The 18,275-nt window shown below is 38.9% G+C and overlaps 1 protein-coding gene across 1 annotated transcript in view; it reads right to left on the reverse strand.

The window, feature by feature from the left end:
- The window catches only part of Slc13a1 (solute carrier family 13 member 1), a 63,602-nt gene extending 52,705 nt beyond the window's left edge, over nucleotides 1-10,897 (reverse strand). The window contains exon 1 of the mRNA XM_048340146.1: nucleotides 10,743-10,897. Within this exon, the coding sequence (XP_048196103.1) occupies nucleotides 10,743-10,841 (99 nt within the window). The 5' untranslated portion in view covers nucleotides 10,842-10,897. The remainder of the gene's footprint in view (nucleotides 1-10,742) is intronic.
- Nucleotides 10,898-18,275: the final 7,378 nt, after the last annotated feature.

Raw genomic sequence — 18,275 nt, forward strand, 5'->3', positions numbered from 1 at the left:
TTTCTCAAGGCAGTGATGATTTAATTATACCTGTTACACAGATGCTCCTTCTGAATGACAACTCCTTTCACTCTAAGAATTGTTCCTTTTTTGGTTGGTAGATCATACGCATATCCTTTTAAGTCTACTCCAATTGTTAAGTTCCTCCAATTCCACTTCTCCATTGAGTGATCTCATGTGGGCAGGAAAGATTCTTTCCATTCAACACTTGGTAAGCTTTTAGTGACAGAAAGATAGTCCAGACACAATCGCAAATATTTTCTTGGAAGAATATAGAATTAAAACACATGAGACTATTATTTGCTTTTAAATCAAAGACCTATAGATTTTTTTTACTAAGAATAAAATTATAGAAGGCATAAGGAAAATGACTATTTGATTCTTTTTTGTTATTTTTGATGCTTTCCTGCTCCACACACATATCACCTCATCTAGCAGCTTTCTAGTAGCATCCATCAGCTCTTAATTTTCAGTGCAGTGTGGGTTTTGCCTTGGAAACTAGGTTGCCTTCTTGCTAGGTCAACCCAGTTGCTGTCATCTGGCTGGAGGAGCTGGAGTGAGGTGGTTCCTGGCTCAGACAGAGCCTGGGTAGTATTTGTTTCCTGGGAACTATTTTCTATCTTTCACATCTTCAAGCAAACCATTCTCTAGCCCTTAATTCCTGACCTTGAACTAGAGCTGACCCCATCATCATTGGTGGAGACTTTTGCCCCACAAGTTCTCTCATTCTTATCTGTGTTCTTTCTATTATTGTGCTTAGTCATATATTTTGGTCCCTCAATAAAACACTCAAACTCTATCCTGGCTATTAGATTCCTTGGTCCAGCAACCTCTTCCTCTCATTTCTTCCTTCTTTATTTTTGCTTCCTACTTGCTTGGCATTGAAGTTAAGAAATTCTCATGCCAGTGTGTAACAGTCTTTACATACTTCACAGAAAAGCCCTTGCTTCTCTTGCCAATAATGGTGTTGGTACTAACATATTTACGTGCAGAGGTAAATTCTCATAACTGACATTCAGCATTACATCACTGTCATAGTTTCTCTTCAACTCCTCAATGAAGTGCACCTGAGCATGTGCTGAAGTGGTACAAAAGACAGACAACATTGATGATGAGGCAATTTGGGTGATGGTTTGTTTTCCTCTCTCAGAATTCTGGCTGACAAATTCTCTTGGGATATGTGGCTGATAATATTTAAAAATTGCCTTGGCTTTCCTTTAAATTATAACCTCAGATAAAAATAAAATATAAATTTTGTATTAAAATAATAGTTTTCATTCCTCCCTTTATTAAAGGACACACTGACTGATCTTAGTGGGTAATTTGGCTGATAAACTGGCATGTATGCAGGTACAATCTCCTCTCAGCACAGTGGGGAAGAAAGCAGAACAAAGCATAGGCCTCACCCACTGCAATTCATTTTCTAAAATGAATACAAAGCAATTAGAAAAGAGAAAAATCACGAATTCTGAGTCTGTGAGCTACAAGAAAAACATCATAATCTGACAGCACCTGTAAAGGGATTTGCATACATCTATGATACATCTACCTCTACTGCAAGAATGACTTCTTAAGATTCTATATTAACTGAAAAGCTTAAAATGTTTCACACTACTTTCATCTTGAAAGATGGAGACTCTGAAGGAGCTCAACTTATCAGGTCAAGGAACAACAGCTAGCACTTCTTGTAAGCAGTTAGAAAACACTGGAAGCAGGGACAAGCACCTTAGTGGCTTTATCATACCAATGACCAATTTTTTTAAATTCTTATTTTCCACCCAATATCCATAGCTACATAGCAACTGGGAAGAATCATGGAGATCATCTAGTGTTATAATGAAAATGGATTAGCTTTGGAATCACTTGGGGAATTTGCCAAACTTGTACTGCCCGGGGTTTGCTAAGAGGTAGGGACTTTGCACACAATTTACAAGTCAATCTAGAATAACTGATTGGCAGTCATTTGAAACTTAAAAGAAAGTCTTTTCTCCAGTGGCTCACTCCTATAATCCTTGCTACTCAGGAGGCTGAGATCTGAGGATTGCCATTTAAAACCTGCCTAGGCAGGAAATGCCTTGAGACTCTTATCTCCAATTAAAAAATACTCAGAGGGCTGGGAATATGGCTTAGTGGTAGAGTGCTTGCCTAGCATGCATGAAGCCCTGTGTTTGATTCCTCTGTATCACATAAACAGAAAAAGCCGGAGGTGGTACTGTGGCTCAAAAGGTAGAGTGCTAGCCTTGAGCAAAAAGAAGCCAATGACAGTGCTCAGGCCCTGAGTTCAAGCCCCAGTACTGGAAAAAATATTTATATCTAGATATAGATATACATATATATGCATTTATATATATACATATATACATACAGAGAGAGAGAGAGAGAGGGAGACTACTCAGAAAAGGCTACAAGTGGTGTTGTGATAGAATGCTAGCCTTGAGTAAAAGAAGCTTGGTAATAGCACCCAGGCCCAGAGTTTAAGCCCACAACTGGCAAATAAAAATAGAGTCTTAGTCATTTTAATTAGGAGGAATGAACCATGTGGGAAAGTTTCCCGAATATGCTAGTTTGTACTGTGGCAAGATTCTCCATCTCAGCAGCTTAAAGCCATAAAGTTTAGGTCTTAACCACTAATGTCCATCCGGGGTCAGAGTCGCTGCTCAATCCAGACTTCTCCATGTGGAGAAATAATGGAGGAAGGTAAAATGAGCCCAACCTTTTAAAGACCTGGTGTAAGTATGATTACAGACATTTTCATCTATGGACTTGGAAATCAGACACCTTGTGCTCCAATCCCCTGGATCCCTTTTGGATTTCTATGTTTTTGAGTACATTTCTTAACTTCTCTGAGTTTACTCAAACCATAAATGGAGATGTTGTTAATTATTCCTAATAATTATTATGAGGTATCTAATGGGCATCATATTGATTATGGTTACCAAACTGGGTGCAAAAACCTCTCATGGAAGCTGGGCATGATGGTGCTAGGATGTGGCCAACCAAGGCAATAAACATTACCAAGACCCTATTTCCATAAGTTGGGCTTGATAACCTATACCTGTAATAACAGTTAACAGGAGGCAGAGGTAGGGGGATCATTGCTCCAACATGGCCCTAGGCAAACGCACAAGACTGTATTTTAAAAATAAACTAAAGAGAACAAGGACTGGGGTTGTAGCTGAAATGACAGAGTGCTTACTGAGCAAGTGTGAAGCCAGGGGTTCAACCTCCAGTACCACACACACCCACACACACACACACACACACACACACCCCTATCATGCTTTCTTGTAAGAAAAATGATCTTGTGAATGAACAAGACACCCTCATGTTGCACCTATACTTGTTCCATCATTCTTTCCACTCTATTTGAACCTCTTCCCTACAAGGATCTAGCTTCCTTCCCACATCCTCCTGCCACGTGACATCACACATCCTTCCATTCAGCAAAGTGGTCTGTCCCTGCTACCACCTGTGTGGCAACCCTTTTCTTCTGGGATGGAGGAGACAGAGGTTGAACCGCATGCATCCTGCTCTTGAGAGATTTACAGTCTGCAGGAGGAGACAAAGATTACAGCCAGGTGGGACCATCCCATAAAGGAGGCCCCTCAGTGCAATGAGAGCAGCAATACTGACTGATGGAACCTCAGCCAGACGTTGTCTTCCAAGAAGGACAGGGTGAGGCGGGCATTCTAGGAAGAGGGTATGGCATGTGGAAGGGCACAGGGGCATGGAAGTCATGGGTATTCTAAAGACAGCCAATAATGAAGCGCTGCTGAAGTGGAAAAGGCCAGTGTGGAAGACAGATATTGGGTCATTGGGCAAAATCTTAAATGTCCATCTGTGGGTACACATTTTCTTCATATGTTTTTCTCTCCATCAGCAAAGAATAGCTATTAACAATGTTTGATTAGGGACACTATGGAATGTGGTCACTATCTTTAAGATACTAGTTAGATGGGAGAGGCTAAAAGCAGAGGGTGTGAAAGGCTGGTGTTGGGGGAACAGAGATAAGGACACCCCAAGGGAAGCAGATGGGAGTCGAGAGAGGGAGATCAGGGTAGGTTTACCAGGAGATTTTTTACATAGATTGAGTGACTATACTGAAAAAAAAGATTTGAAGCTTTGCTGGGGTGAAGGGAAGCAGCCCTTTTCTGGGAGAACCACAGGAAGTGAGGGATCTGTGGATAAGGGAATGAAAGAATTAGGGAATGGTGATTGTTTAGTGGGATGTTCACATATTTTTTGTTTTTCAATACCTGAGAAAGTATTTGTGAATACTTTTTCAAAAAGTATTTGAGGGGCTGGGGATATGGCCTAGTGGCAAGAGTGCTTGCCTTGTATATATGAGGCCCTGGGTTCGATTCCTCAGCACCACATATACAGAAAACGGCCAGAAGTGGCGCTATGGCTCAAGTGGCAGAGTGCTAGCCTTGAGCAAAAAAGAAGCCAGGGACAGTGCTCAGGCCCTGAGTCCACGGCCTAGGACTGGCAAAAAACAAACAAACAAAAAAAAAACAACAAAAAGCATTTGAACTTTGTGCAAAGAGCAAGCAGTTGACTTGGCCAAACTCTTCGGGCTCTGACATTTCTTGGAAAATATTTATGAAATGAAAAGCCAACTGTAGTGGTTCATGCATTTAATCCCAATTACTTGGAAAACAGCAATCAGCGGAATCCTGGTTTGATGTCAACACAAAGTTATGTAGGCCCACCTCAACACAAAGCCAGGGCTTTTATTGGGGCACAGCTGTAATTCTAGCCATGTAAGAGAAACAGGTAGGAAGATTAAGCTCTCAAACTAGCTTGGGCTGAAGGGATGATGATCTATCTGTAAACTAACAACAACAACAACAACAAAAAAGCCTGGGGATATGACTGAAGTAGGAGAGCACTGCCTTTCAAGTGTGAGGCTCTGAATCTGAACCCCAGTAACACGTGTGTGTGTGTGTGTGTGTGTGTGAAATTTCGTTATTTCTGGTTTAGTTCATCCATCCTTATGATTTCTGAACACCCCCCCACCGACTTTATCCATTTCCCTTCTCTCCAAAATTTCTATGTACTTTAATTTCTAAAATGCTCATTTTCTTTGGATTTGCAGCATTTTGTCCTTTACCTTAAATTCCTACAATAATTCTAAGCAAACACTTAAAACAATATTCCCAATAATGCTTTTATTTTATTATTTGATTTTACTTTTTTAAAGGCCTTCTGTTTTCTTGGAATTTCTCCATTGTCTCTTCTTTCAGTTTTAGTGCTTTTAAATTTCCTCCTACGCTTTCATTTTCTTCTTCCACCTCATGCCTTCCTCCTCTAGTTTATATTTCTATAAAAATCATTACCTTTCGTTTATCAGTGATGCTACAGTACCACGAAACTCTCATTATACAATATCCTTATTTCTGTTATTTAGTTGGAATTTCTGTTTTAATTTTGAAATGGGGTGTTACTTGAAACTCTTGCCTGAAGGAGTTATCTGGCATCCCAGAAGAGCTGCAGAAGCAGGAAGCAGCTTTAAGCCCTTTAAGACATACTCCATCCTTCTGGAGCTGTTCTGGGGCACTGATGCTCTTTTGAGCTAGCTCTCCCACTTTCTACCCTGGAGTGTATCTTGATGTAAACTAGTTTCTACAGAAAGCCCAAGAGAAGGCTGCTCAGCCCAGTGTGGTTGATTCCTTGTCTCCTTACTATGGAAAGAATTTGTAGTTAGTGGATCAGATGGATGGACTGAGAAACATCTGTAGAAATACATTCAGTACCCACAGGGTTGTCTTCAGTTCTTCCCTTTAGAATTCCTCAAATCAACCTGCTTTTTCCTCCCTGTGTTTGATTTGTGAAATACTAAGAAAAGCCAAGCATTTGGAAGTGTTTAATTTGCCATGTGTTCAAATGGCCCTAAAAAAACATAGTTACACAGAGGACATAATTGTAGCTCTGGCACACAGCCAAAGGTGCTTTTGACAAGTTTTAGTACAGGAATATTTAACAAATTTCTTCTTCAGACCAAGAAATTCCATCTACTTGGAGTTGAAGATATGAAGATCAAGAATATGAGATCAGGAAGTAGAGCTTTGACTCAAATGTCAGAGCACTGGCGGCCTTGTGTGACAAAGCCGAGTAAGAATTCAAAGTCCTAAGTTCAAATCTCAGCACACACACACACACACACACACACACACACACACACACACACACACACACACACTGACTCTAGCAAATTTAGCAAGAACTATCTCAAAACCAAAAGCCAAAATTGAACAAAAGGACTGGTATCATAGCTTCCTAGTTCAGGTTGTAGAGCACTTGTTAAGTAGGTACAGGATCCTGGTTCAATCTCCACTACTGAAAATAGGTAGAAAGGTAGAAAGGAAAGAAGGAGAAAAGGAAGTAAGAAAGAAAGCAAGGAAGGAAGGAAAGAAGGAAGGAAGGGAAGAAGAAGGGAAGGGAGGAAAAAATGAGAAAAGAACAAAGGAAGAACAAAAGGTTACTCATGCTTGGCTCGTGTCCTCAATCTTTCCCCTTTTTGCTTTAGTTATGTTGTTGTTATCCGTTGTTGTTTATGGAGAGTCTGGCATTCCCCCCACCCCACACACACCGTGCACAACTTGATCCATTATCTCCCTGTCTATGGATTAGGTAGAATTACAGATTTGAGCCACCAAGCCTGAATTAATGAGATCTTATCTCAATATTTTCCTCAAGCTGTCCTCTAATTAGGATCCTCCTGATCTCTAATTCAATGTTGGATTATTGGCAAGAATATCTTTATGTTCACATGACAATTTAAAAGTTTATCCAATGCTTTCAGATTAAATCAATAAGAAAGCAGAAATTCTTGATCAAGGGTGCATCAACACCAGTGTATTAGAAGTGGACTGTACTGCCAACGAAGCTACAGAGGCACAGATACTCAATTCTAATGAACATCACTGGCTGTAGACTCAGATGAATGCTAGTTAGAAAGATCTATCTACATAGCCAGATTTTGGTAAGTTCTTTACTGGTTATTGTTTGTCTTTCTTATATGAAAAATTGTAATCAATGAATGACCTAATAATAATATTACCCAATTGGTAAGGATTCACTTTGAGTTTCTACTTGTCATACCCCAAAAGTGTCTAGGGTTATATGTCTTATTTTGCTACAATAATTCCCACTGAAACATATTGAGGAATACAACCCCAAGATTCCTTTCAACTAGAAGACATTTTTAAGATACCAATGTAAGGCCACAGTTCACCCATGAGCACTGGGACAGAGGCATGAGGAAAGAGCCACCATATCTGACAAGCTGACATGACTAACCTGTATAGCTGGAACTGTAAGACCCAGCAAATGGAATACTTCCGAGTGGTCCCATTGTCTCAGTTTTTAAAGACCTACCCCCAGATGAGAATTGCTCCGACTTTCTCCCTTAAGAGACACCAAATCAGCTAAGGAAATCGTTAGGACAAGTCTTGTTTGCTGTTTGACATGTGTGAATGGAGCATTATCCTGATGGGAATTGGCTGAGTTGTTAATAAATGATTAATAAGCCATCAAGAGTAAACCTGAAAAATATGAAAGTCTAAAACAAACCACTCTTAAAGCATAACACCTGTGTTCTGACAAAAGCCAAGTTCAGAATAATTTTGTTGTGTGAAATGTCTCTGAGCCTGGATTCCTTCAATGTAAAATGCCAGTGGTTCCACAGTTGACCACAAGTGGTTTCTAATGGAAGTCAAATATGTGAGCAAAGCAGCTGGCAGGTGTTGAGAATGGAACCCTGTTTTGCAGATTGAGGTCTTTTTCCTCCCCTTCTGTATTACTTAAAAATCTTAGTTTCTCATTCTTCATGATACTTTTTTTGGACTGGAAATTATGCTATAATGAAAGCCAGTCAATAACAACTCCAAAACCAATAGAAAAATGAAAACAATATTGAAGAATCCATTGTTGTTGGTTTTATATAATATAAATTTATGGTATTCTTGGGAGATTTTTGATGTTGTTTGGGTGGTTTTCCATAGAACTGGGGTTTGAATATGAGCGATGAACTTGCTAACCAAGCTTACTACCTCTTGAGCCATGCCATCAGCCCATGTATACTTAGTTATATTTTAGATAGGGTCTTGAATTTCTGTCCAGTTTAGACTGGGACTGAAACGCTCCTACTTCTGCTTTCCACGTAGCTGGGATTATAGGTATGTGTCATCATGCCTACCTTGGTTTTTGTTTGCTCTCTTGCCTGGTTTTGGTGGTATTGGAGTTTAAAGTCAGGGCCTTATACATGCCTAGGAGGTACTCTACCACTTAAGTTGCACCCTTAGGTCATTTTAATTTAGTGATTTTTAAAATTGGGTCTCACATTTATACCTAGACCAGACTGGGTCATAAATCTCCTATTTATGTAGGCATTATGTATTTCCCATATAGGTCAGGTGACAGACAAACACCAGTTTATATAGCTTTCTTTTGATGTTGGGTCTTTCTAACTTTGTACCTAGAAGAGCCTTGAGATGAAATCCAATCTCTCCCTCCTGAACAACTAGGATTGCAGGAATGAGTTACTAGACTAGGCCCAACTTGTTTTTTGAGAGTCCCACTTTTTTTCTCCTGTGCTGGCTCTGAAACAAGATCTTGATTATCTATATTTTAAAAAGACGAACTTGACTTTTTATTTCACTTAAAGTGTTTAGTAAACTTATTCCTGTGTCTTTATAACTCTAGAGCACTCTTGTTCAGAAACCTAAATGTTAATAGTAAATTGATATGCATTCATGTCATAGTAGGATTCTACTTAAATTTTTTATACTCCATAGACCTATATCCTCTGAAGAAAAGGCTTTCTTTCACTGTAAGAGCTAAATAGTATTTAGGTTTAGTTAACAATTGGTTGAATGATGAAGTATGCCTCAAACTGAAATTATGTTACTGTATTAGGAAAAAATCCTCTCATTTGCAATGATTGAGTGTTAACAAATGAGCTGATTTGAAGAAAAGAGAAACACATTCACAAGTGCAACCTGAAATTAATGCATAGACCTAATATATGTTTGTCAGAGAATCTTGAGGGGAAAAATTCACTGGATACATTTCTTAACAGCAATCCACTTTCCAGTTAGTGATTCATGCATCTAAACTGTTGCTTTTCATTTATTAGCTCATTTATTTTTCAAAGAACGTCTATTTTTTTTGTCTTTGAAAATTTTGGGTGATTATTAGGATGCCCCAAATTCATATGTCAAAGGAGAAATACAGGTGATATAGAGTCATGGTGTCAGATTGCCTTGACTACTTTAATATCCTGTTTTCTCTGCCATGATAAGGACTAAAAAAATGCAGAAATATTTAAAAAATACAGTAGATGTCCAGGAATAAAGCAAGATGTGCTCATGATAGGATTCAACCAGTTCTCAGAGCAGCCAGGATTGGAAAGAGAAGTAAATGCAGGAGCAAGTCTTCACAGTGGAGTAGGACTGGATGGGCATCTAGATCTAAATCCTGTGTCTGTGGCTCACTTTGGTCACATGGTGTACCAGCCAGGGTCACGACACTGTCCATTCCCAATGATAGGAACTCAGCCTGGGAAGCTGTGGCTGGGAGTTTGCAAATGGCAACCTGACACGCTGTGAAGTTGGAGTCAGTCTCTTTTTGTGACCTCTCTTGCATTTCTCTCAGAGCTTCTCAGATAGAGGACTACACCTTCAGAGGGAGTTTGAAGGCCCACCATATTACAGTCAATGGTATTCTGTTTTATTAACTTCAGTAAAGCTTGTCAGAGAACAGAAGCAGCAAGGGTCTCCTTTATTAAGAGGAGTGACTGTGCAGCCCTGGGTGGGCGAGGGGAGCCAGGAGAATTTTCCAGTTGTGGAGCCAGCACAGTGAGACTTGCACTCACAGAAGGCCTGCTATGATCATAGACTGAGAAAACACAGGAAAACAGGAGCCCAGGGAGGTTATGCAACTTGTCCAGGCCACACAGCTAAGTCTGGGATCTGAAGCAGAAAGCCTGACTCAGAACTCGTTCTTTCACCACTAGGTGACACTTGGGAGTGACTCAGAAAGTGCTCACCATTTGCTTATTCCAATCATTTCACCAAGGGATCAAGAATGCATTGAGTGAATTTTTCTATCAGTCGAAGTCTTATTAATTTTGAAAATAAAATTTAAAATCTCTAAAGGTGCTACATAGAGAATGAAAAACATGATCATATCATGGATTCATGATTTGTAAAATTTCCTGATTAAGCAAGATAAAGTACTTCATGTGTTTAAAGTATCCTTTATTCCCCTGAAGAAAATAAATTTCCAGGAGTTTCTGAAACCCACTCCAAACCACAAAAATGATCTTTAAATTCATCTTGTCTGGTGTCTGGGACTCCAGACTGTTCCTTTACTTCTTTTCCCTCAGGCATCCCTAGCTTCTCATTCTCACTGGAAAGAATTGTAAGACAAGATGCTCCCTAGAGCTTGATGGCTAACTGGAAAGACAAGATCTCAAGTGTTTTACTTCATTCTTTTCCTCTCTGAGTTGACAGGCAGAGAATAATTCTGACCAACTCAACATTTAATTATTCTAGTTAATTACACTGCGAATCAACTAACATTAGCCATTCAAAAAATGAGAAAGATGAACAAAACACTACATGACCACCATCCTGACTTCAAACGCAAATATTGTCACCCATTCAGCTTTGACCTAGGCAAGGACAAGGTAGAAATAAGGAGCGTAAAGCAGCTTGGAGAACACACTTGTCACCTACCTTCGTGTGGATGACAAGAGGAAGTGGTAGTAAAATCAGCACACTGAGCACTACCAGGAGAAACCGACGATAAACCAAAATATAACTAAGCAGTTTCATTGTCCAGAGCAAGTGCCTTCAATGGTGTTCTCAAAATGAAGCCAACATTAAATAACCAACCTGGATTAATATTTTCCAACACATCACCTCCACTCACTGCCCTAGACAGACCAATGTTAGTTAAAATTAACTCTCATTTTTTTTATTGTTTTACTATCACAATTAAAACAGAGAGATAAGCTCAAGAGGGCCTGCAAGAAATCAAAGACCATTTGTTCTTGTAGCTTTAGAAAAGCAAAGCTGTTCTCTTCCTTTTTGCTGTGGACACACTAACTAGATTCCAGACTGGAGAATGAAGAGGGTAGGATGGTGCAGCTGGTTCTGTTGGCTGACAGTGGGTCCCCTGGGCCTTTTGTAGGGCCCTGATTAGGAACTACAGAGTCTGGTGGTGGCACAAAGGTTCTTGGTGCTGCTGGATTTTCCTGGGGCTTTCTCAGACTGGGAATTTTGGTACATCTGCAATACTGGTGGCAAATTTTTCCTGTAGTTTGGAAGTAAAGTTCTGGGTCTCCTAAAACCTATTGCCTATTTTGATAGGAAACCAAAAGTAGTCTTACATAGTCTTCATGTGTTAGATCTTTGCTGGCTTGAATTGATTTTGCTGTGTTGCTATGGACTATGTAATCATCAAGGAACACACCCAGAGATAAAACAGTATACCACACAAGACAGTGTGTGTGTGTGTGTGTGTGTGTGTGTGTGTGTGTGTGTATGTGCATATGTGCATGCGCATGCATGCATACGTGCATGCATGTGTGTACTATTACATAAACACACGTTGTGAGCTTATGAGCATATGTAGAGATGAGAACTCATCCAGTCGTGAGATGGAGAATGAAGTGAAATTCCTTAGAACTTGGCTCTGCTTTGTTTCCTGCTGCAAGTGAATTAATTTTCAGATAAATTTCAACAAAACAACCTCAAGGCATTCAGCCCTAGGCATTAAAATTAACACACATACACATTTCCAGCCTTCCTGTTATTTATAACAAATTTCTCTTGACATAGTAACTTTATTATTATATAACTATGGTTAGCATTTAAACTTCATTTATAATTTCATATTAATATAGCTTTTCTCTGTCATGGAAAAGAGTTCTTTCAACAGTCACGGTATTAATATGAATGAAAAGCATTTTTCTGTAGAAGAAGAATGTTACGTTTCTAAAAACAATTACACATAAGGAATCAGGAAAATCAGGCTAGTAAACAATGTTTCCTAATCAGAAAGGCCCATTACATCACAAATTTCTCAGATGAAAGAAAGGATAATCACTGCATAAAAATAATAGTCATAAATACTGAGAAATAATAAGTAGCAATAATACATTATATTGAAAACACATTTAAGGTAGTGAGTTACTCAAATGAGTTGAAATAAAATAGTTTTTCCAACTAATACCTTGTATAATTCGTTGTTTTAAAGAAACCATTTCTGTTCTTTGATTTCCTTAGGCTACCTGGTGAGACCATTTGAACTTCACTTTTTCCTTTTAAAGGATTTTTACTTTGTAAGATGACACCAAAAATAAAAAGGCATTTCTGTGACATTTAACGGAAATGAAGAAGTAAAGGGAACAGTAGCACTTAAATGAGACAGAAGCTGAAGGAAGAGCACTTGGTATGCACCACTATTTTTCCAATGCCTATTTTCTCTCCTGGTTCCCAGATTTTACCACAGGAAGGCTCCCAAAACCACATCTCTCCCCTTTGTGGGATGAGCTCAACCTTCTACAATTACAACAGGATTCTGCATTTTCTTTATATCTAGCCATTCTCCTCTTCCTCAAAGGATTTCTCTCCACTGCCACAGACAAAATAGACAAGACACAATAATTGACATTAAATAAGAATGATTAAGATGAGAAGACTATTACAAGAGTCACCAAGGAATAAGGCTCTAAGAGATTTTGGAGGGTTCTTGAGAACAAATAGAACCCTTCAAATTATATCATATTGTCAAGTCAAAGACAGACACAAATGTCAAATTGTGAGTGGTGCTGACGATCAGTGTAAAGAGTGCGGAAACTAGTTTTATGCAGCTTTCTCACCTTTATTCTAGTCCTTCTTTCTTCCTTCCCTCTCTCCCTTCCTACATCTCTATTTTTCTTTTACATTTCTTTTTTCTTTTTTGGTTTTTTTTAAAAAAGATTTTATTATCAAACTGAATTACAGAGAGGTTACAGTTTCATACATTAGGCATTGGATACATTTCTTGTACTGTTTGTTACCTCCTCCCTCATTCCCTCTCCCCCCATCCCTTCCCCTTCAGACCCCCATGAGTTGTTCAGTTCATTTACACCAAACAATTTTGCATATATTGCTTTTGTAGTTGTTTGTCTTTTTTTACCCTGTGCCTATAAATTTTGGTATTTCCTTTCTATTTCCCAGTTCTAATACTAGTATACACAGTTTCCAATATAGTCAAATATAGTCAGATAAGATACAGAGATAGTGTAGGTACAACCACAGGAAGGTGATATAAGAAGATCATCAATAATAGAAGCTACAGTTACACATGGCACGTTGAAAGTAGATACAACTGTGATATAACAATCGTTTCAATAACATGGAGTTCATTTCACTTAGCATCATCTTATGTGTTCATAAGGGTATAGCTATTGGACTCTTGTGATCCTCTTCTGTGACTTGCGTAAACTTGTGCTAATTATTCCCTATAAGGGAGACCATAGAGTCCATGTTTCTTTGGGTCTGGCTCACTTCACTTAGTATAACTTTTTCCAAGTCCTTCCATTTCCTTACAAATGGGGCAATGTCATTCTTTCTGAAAGAGGCATAAAATTCCATTGTGTATATGTACCACATTTTCCTGATCAATTCGTCTACTGAGGGGCGTCTGGGTTGGTTCCAGATTCTAGCTATGACAAATTGTGCTGCGATGAACATTGTTGTGCTGGTGGCTTTAGTGTGATTTTGTTTGTGGTCTTTTGGATAGATACCCAAAAGTGGGACTGCTGGGTCATAGGGGAGTTCTATGTTTTGCCTTCTGAGGTATCTGAATACCACTTGCCAGAGTGGCTGAACCAGTTTACATTCCCACCAACAATGAAGTAGGGTTCCCATTTGGCCACATCCCCTCCAACAATGGTTGTTGTTAGTTTTCTTGATATAGCACATTCTTACTGGGGTGAGATGGAATCTCAATGTTGTTTTGATTTGCATTTCTTTTATGGCCAGTGATTTAGAGCACTTTTTCATATCTCTTGGCCATCCTCATTTCCTCATCAAAGAAGTCTCTTTGTAAGTCTTTAGCCCACTTGATGAGGGGGCTATTGGTTCTTGTGGTTTTGTTTTGGAGCAAGGTAATTTTTTTAGTTCTGCATATATTTTAGATATGAGGCCTTTGTCCATTGAATGGCCTAAAGATCTTCTCCCAATCTGTGGGCTTTCTGTTTATCTTGCGAGCTATGTCCTTTCCCTGCAGAAGCTCTGCAATTTGATGCAGTCCCATTTGCCCAACCTTTCTTTGATTTGTAGCCTTTCTGGGTCTTTGTTAAGGAAGTTCGGTCCTGTGCCAAGGAGCCCAAGTGTTTCTCCTACTGCTTCCTTTAGTGTTTTCAGGGTGTCTGTTTTGATTTCGAGGTCTTTGATCCATTTGGAATTGATTTTGGTGCAGGGTGATATATAAGGAACTAATTTTAGTTTGTTGCATGTGTTGAACCAGTTTTGCCAGCACCATTTGTTAAAGAGGCTATCTTTCTTCCAGACTATTGTTTTAGCTACTTTATCAAAGATTAAGTGGGCATAGTTCTGTGGGTTCATTTCTGGGTCTCCAATTCTGTTCCATTAGTTTTCAGGCCTGTTCCCGTACCAATACCAAGCTGTTTTTTATTACTATAGCTTTATAATACAGCTTGAAGTTGGGAATTGTAATTCTTCCAGCACTGTTCTTTCTGCTGAGGATTGTTTTTGCTATTCTAGGTCTTTTATTGTTCCATATGAATTTCTGGATTGCTTCTTCTATTTCATTAAAAAATGGTGTTGGGATATTAATGGGTATGGCACTGAATTTGTAGATAGCCTTTGGCAATATTGCCATTTTGATTATATTAATCCTCCCAATCCAGGAGATTGGGAGGCTTTTCCATTTCCTTAGTTCTGACTTAATTTCGTTTTTCAAGCTTTTAAAGTTCTCATCAAAGAGGTCTTTCACTTCTTTGGTTAAGGTTATTCCTAGGTATTTTATGTTTTTTCGGGCTATTGCAAAAGGAGTTGCTTTCCTGATTTCAGCCTCGGTCTTCGGGTCATTAGCATAGAGAAAGGCAATTGATTTTTGAGCGTTTATTTTATATCCTGCAACTTTGCCAAAGTTTTGGATTAGCTCTAGTAGCTTGGGGGTAGAGTCTATGGGGTTATTTAGGTGTAGGATCATGTCATCTGTGAAGAGAGAAAGTTTAACTTCATCTTTTCCTATTTGGATCACCTTTATATTTTCTTCTTGCCTAATTGCTCTGGCTAGGAATTCTAGTACTATGTTGAAGAGAAGGGGAAAGAGTCGACATCCCTGTCTTGTTCCTGATTTTAAAGGGAATGGCTTTAGTTTTTTACCATTTAGAGTTATGCTTACTGTTAGTTTGTGATAAACTGCCTTGATTATATTCAGGAATGTTCCCTGGAATCCCAGTTTTACCAGTGCTTTTAGCATAAATGGGTGCTGGATTTTTATCGAACGCTTTTTCTGCATCCAGTGATATAACCATGTGGTTCTTTAGCTTGCTACGGTTGATGTGGTGGATTACATTAATTGACTTGTGTATATTGAACCAACTTTGCATCCCTGGGATGAATCCAGGTTGATCGTGGTGTATGATTTTTTTGATGACCTGTTGAAGTCGATTGGCCAGAATTTTGTTGAGAATTTTTGCGTCTATGTTCATCAGGGAAATCGGTCAATAGTCCTCTTTCAGTTATGAGTCCTTGCCTGGTTTTGGGATGAGGGTTATACTGGCTTCATAGAATGTGTCTGGTAGTGAACGTTCTCTTTCAATTTCATTGAAGAGTTTGAGAAATACTGGTGTGAGTTCTGTTTTGAAGGCCTAGTAGAATTCTGCTGTGAATCCGTCTGGACCTGGGCTTTTCTTGGATGGGAGATCACTTATTGACATTTCTATTTCATTGCTGGATATGGGTCTATTTAGAACGTTTAAATCTTCATGGTTGACTTTGGGGATATTAATTTTTTCTAGGAAATCATCCATTTCTTCCAAGTTCTCGAATTTGTTGGCATAAAGGTTTGCAAAATAGTCCCTTATTGTGTTCTGAATTTTTGTTGTTTCTGTGGTGATATTACCTGTTTCATCTCTGTTCTTGTTTATTTGAGTGTGCTGCCTTCGTTTTTTGGTCAGGTTTGCTAGGGGTCTGTCGATCTTGTTGATTTTTTTAAAGAACCAACTCTTTGTTTTGTTGATTCTTTCGATTTTTTTTGTCTCTATTTGATTTAATTCTGATTTGACTTTATTTTTTTGCTTCCATCTATTGACTTGTGGTTTGGCTTGTTGTTCTCTTTCAAGGAAATTAAGGTTCTTCCTTAAATTATTGAGTTTCTGTTTCTCCAGTTTGTTGGTGTATGCACTCAGAGATATAAATTTTCCTCTGAGTACTGCCTTTGCTGTGTCCCAAAGGAGCTGGTACTTTGTGTCCTCATCTTGGTTGAATTCCATAAACATTTGCATTTCTGTTTTAATTTATTCAATGACCCACTGATGGTTCAGCAGTGTGTTGTTTAGTCTCCATGAATTGTAGGCTTTTCTGTGGTGGCTGTTTGAGTTGAGCTCTAATTTTATTCCATTGTGGTCTGAGAGAATGAAGGGAATGGTTTTGATACTTCTGAATTAGTACAGATTTTCTTTGTGCCCTAAGATGTGATATATTTTTGAGAATGTTCCATGTGCTGCTGAGAAGAATGTGTATTGTGTTGTTGCTGGGTGGAATATTCTGTAGATGTCAGCTAAGTCTAGTTGGTCTATGCAATTGTTTAGTTCTGTGGTTTCTTTGTTCAGTTTTTGGAGTGTTGATCTGTCCAGCGGTGATAGTGGAGTGTTAAAGTCCACAACTATCAGTGTGTTTGGGTCTATGAGTGTTTTTAGAGTCAGTAGTGTTTGTTTGATGAAGTTGGGTGCTCCTGTATTTGGTGTGTAGATATTTAGGATGGTTATATCTTCCTGTAGGAGAGATCCCTTTACTAGTATGTAGTAACTTTCTTTGTCTCTTCTTACCTTTTTTAATTTGAAGTCAATTTTGTCTGATACTAGGATTGCAACTTTGGCCTGCTTATTGGGGCCATTTGCTTGATAAGATTTGATTCCAGCCTTTCACTTTTAGAAGATGTTTACTTTTCCTGGATAGATGTGTCTCTTGGAGGCAGCAGAAAGATGGTTCTTGATTTTTGATCCAACTTATGAACCTCTGTCATTGGAGAATTAAGTCCATTAATGTTGAGAGTTAGGATTGACAGCTGATCATTTGTTCCTTTCATTATCACTATCTTGTTGAAAGCTGTGTCTTCCCATTTCTTGATCTGATATTCTGGTTTACTATTTAGGGTTAGTTTCTCTGTCTGTATTGGGATCTTGATTATTTTCCCTATATAGTACATCTTTGAGGATTTTCTGTAAAGCTGGTTTGGTGGAGATATATTGTTTCAGTTTTTCCTTACTGTGGAAGACTTTTATTTGACCTTCGGCTATGAATGAGAGTTTAACTGGGTACAGTATTCTTGGTTGGTAGTTATTTTTATTTAGGGTTTGGCATACATCATTCCAGGCTCTCCTTGCTTTCATGGTCTCTGCTGAGAAGTCTGGGGTAATTCTGATCGCTTTTCCTTTATATGTGATTGTTTTCTTCTCCCTAACAGCTTTACTGATTCTTTCCTTGGACTCTATTGATTCTGTTTTGATCACAATGTGTTGATGGGATGTCCTGTTCTGGTCTGGTCGGTTTGGGGTTCTTTTACATTTCTTGTTAGCATTGGCTAGTTTTACAAAGGGCTTTCACTTTGACATGTCCCTATCTGCATGCCATGTACCTAGATCAGATTCACCTCCTCTCCTTCACTCTCTCCTATCCTTTTGCCAGTCCCAATCCAATCTCAACAAGCTTCACTGTTGCATTCTGACACAAGTAGATACATTATTTGAACCACATTCACCCTGTGCCAGATTTTTCATTTCGCCTCCTAACACCATCACACTGAGACAAAGCCCTAATACAGGAGCCAATGGAAGACACACTCAAATACTCCCACTAATGTCTACATCCCATATAGGTCATGTTTCACCCTCCTGGTCCTCATCCTCCTTCTCCTTCGACTTCTCTCTCTCTCTTTTTTTTTAGTATATTCTAATTGTTCCGAGTGTCACTGCTGTATTTTATACATGCCTCTACAGTGTTTTAGTCAAACTGACCCCTCAGATA

Source organism: Perognathus longimembris, chromosome 2, assembly GCF_023159225.1.
Source record: "Perognathus longimembris pacificus isolate PPM17 chromosome 2, ASM2315922v1, whole genome shotgun sequence".
NCBI classification, from domain to species: domain Eukaryota; kingdom Metazoa; phylum Chordata; class Mammalia; order Rodentia; family Heteromyidae; genus Perognathus; species Perognathus longimembris.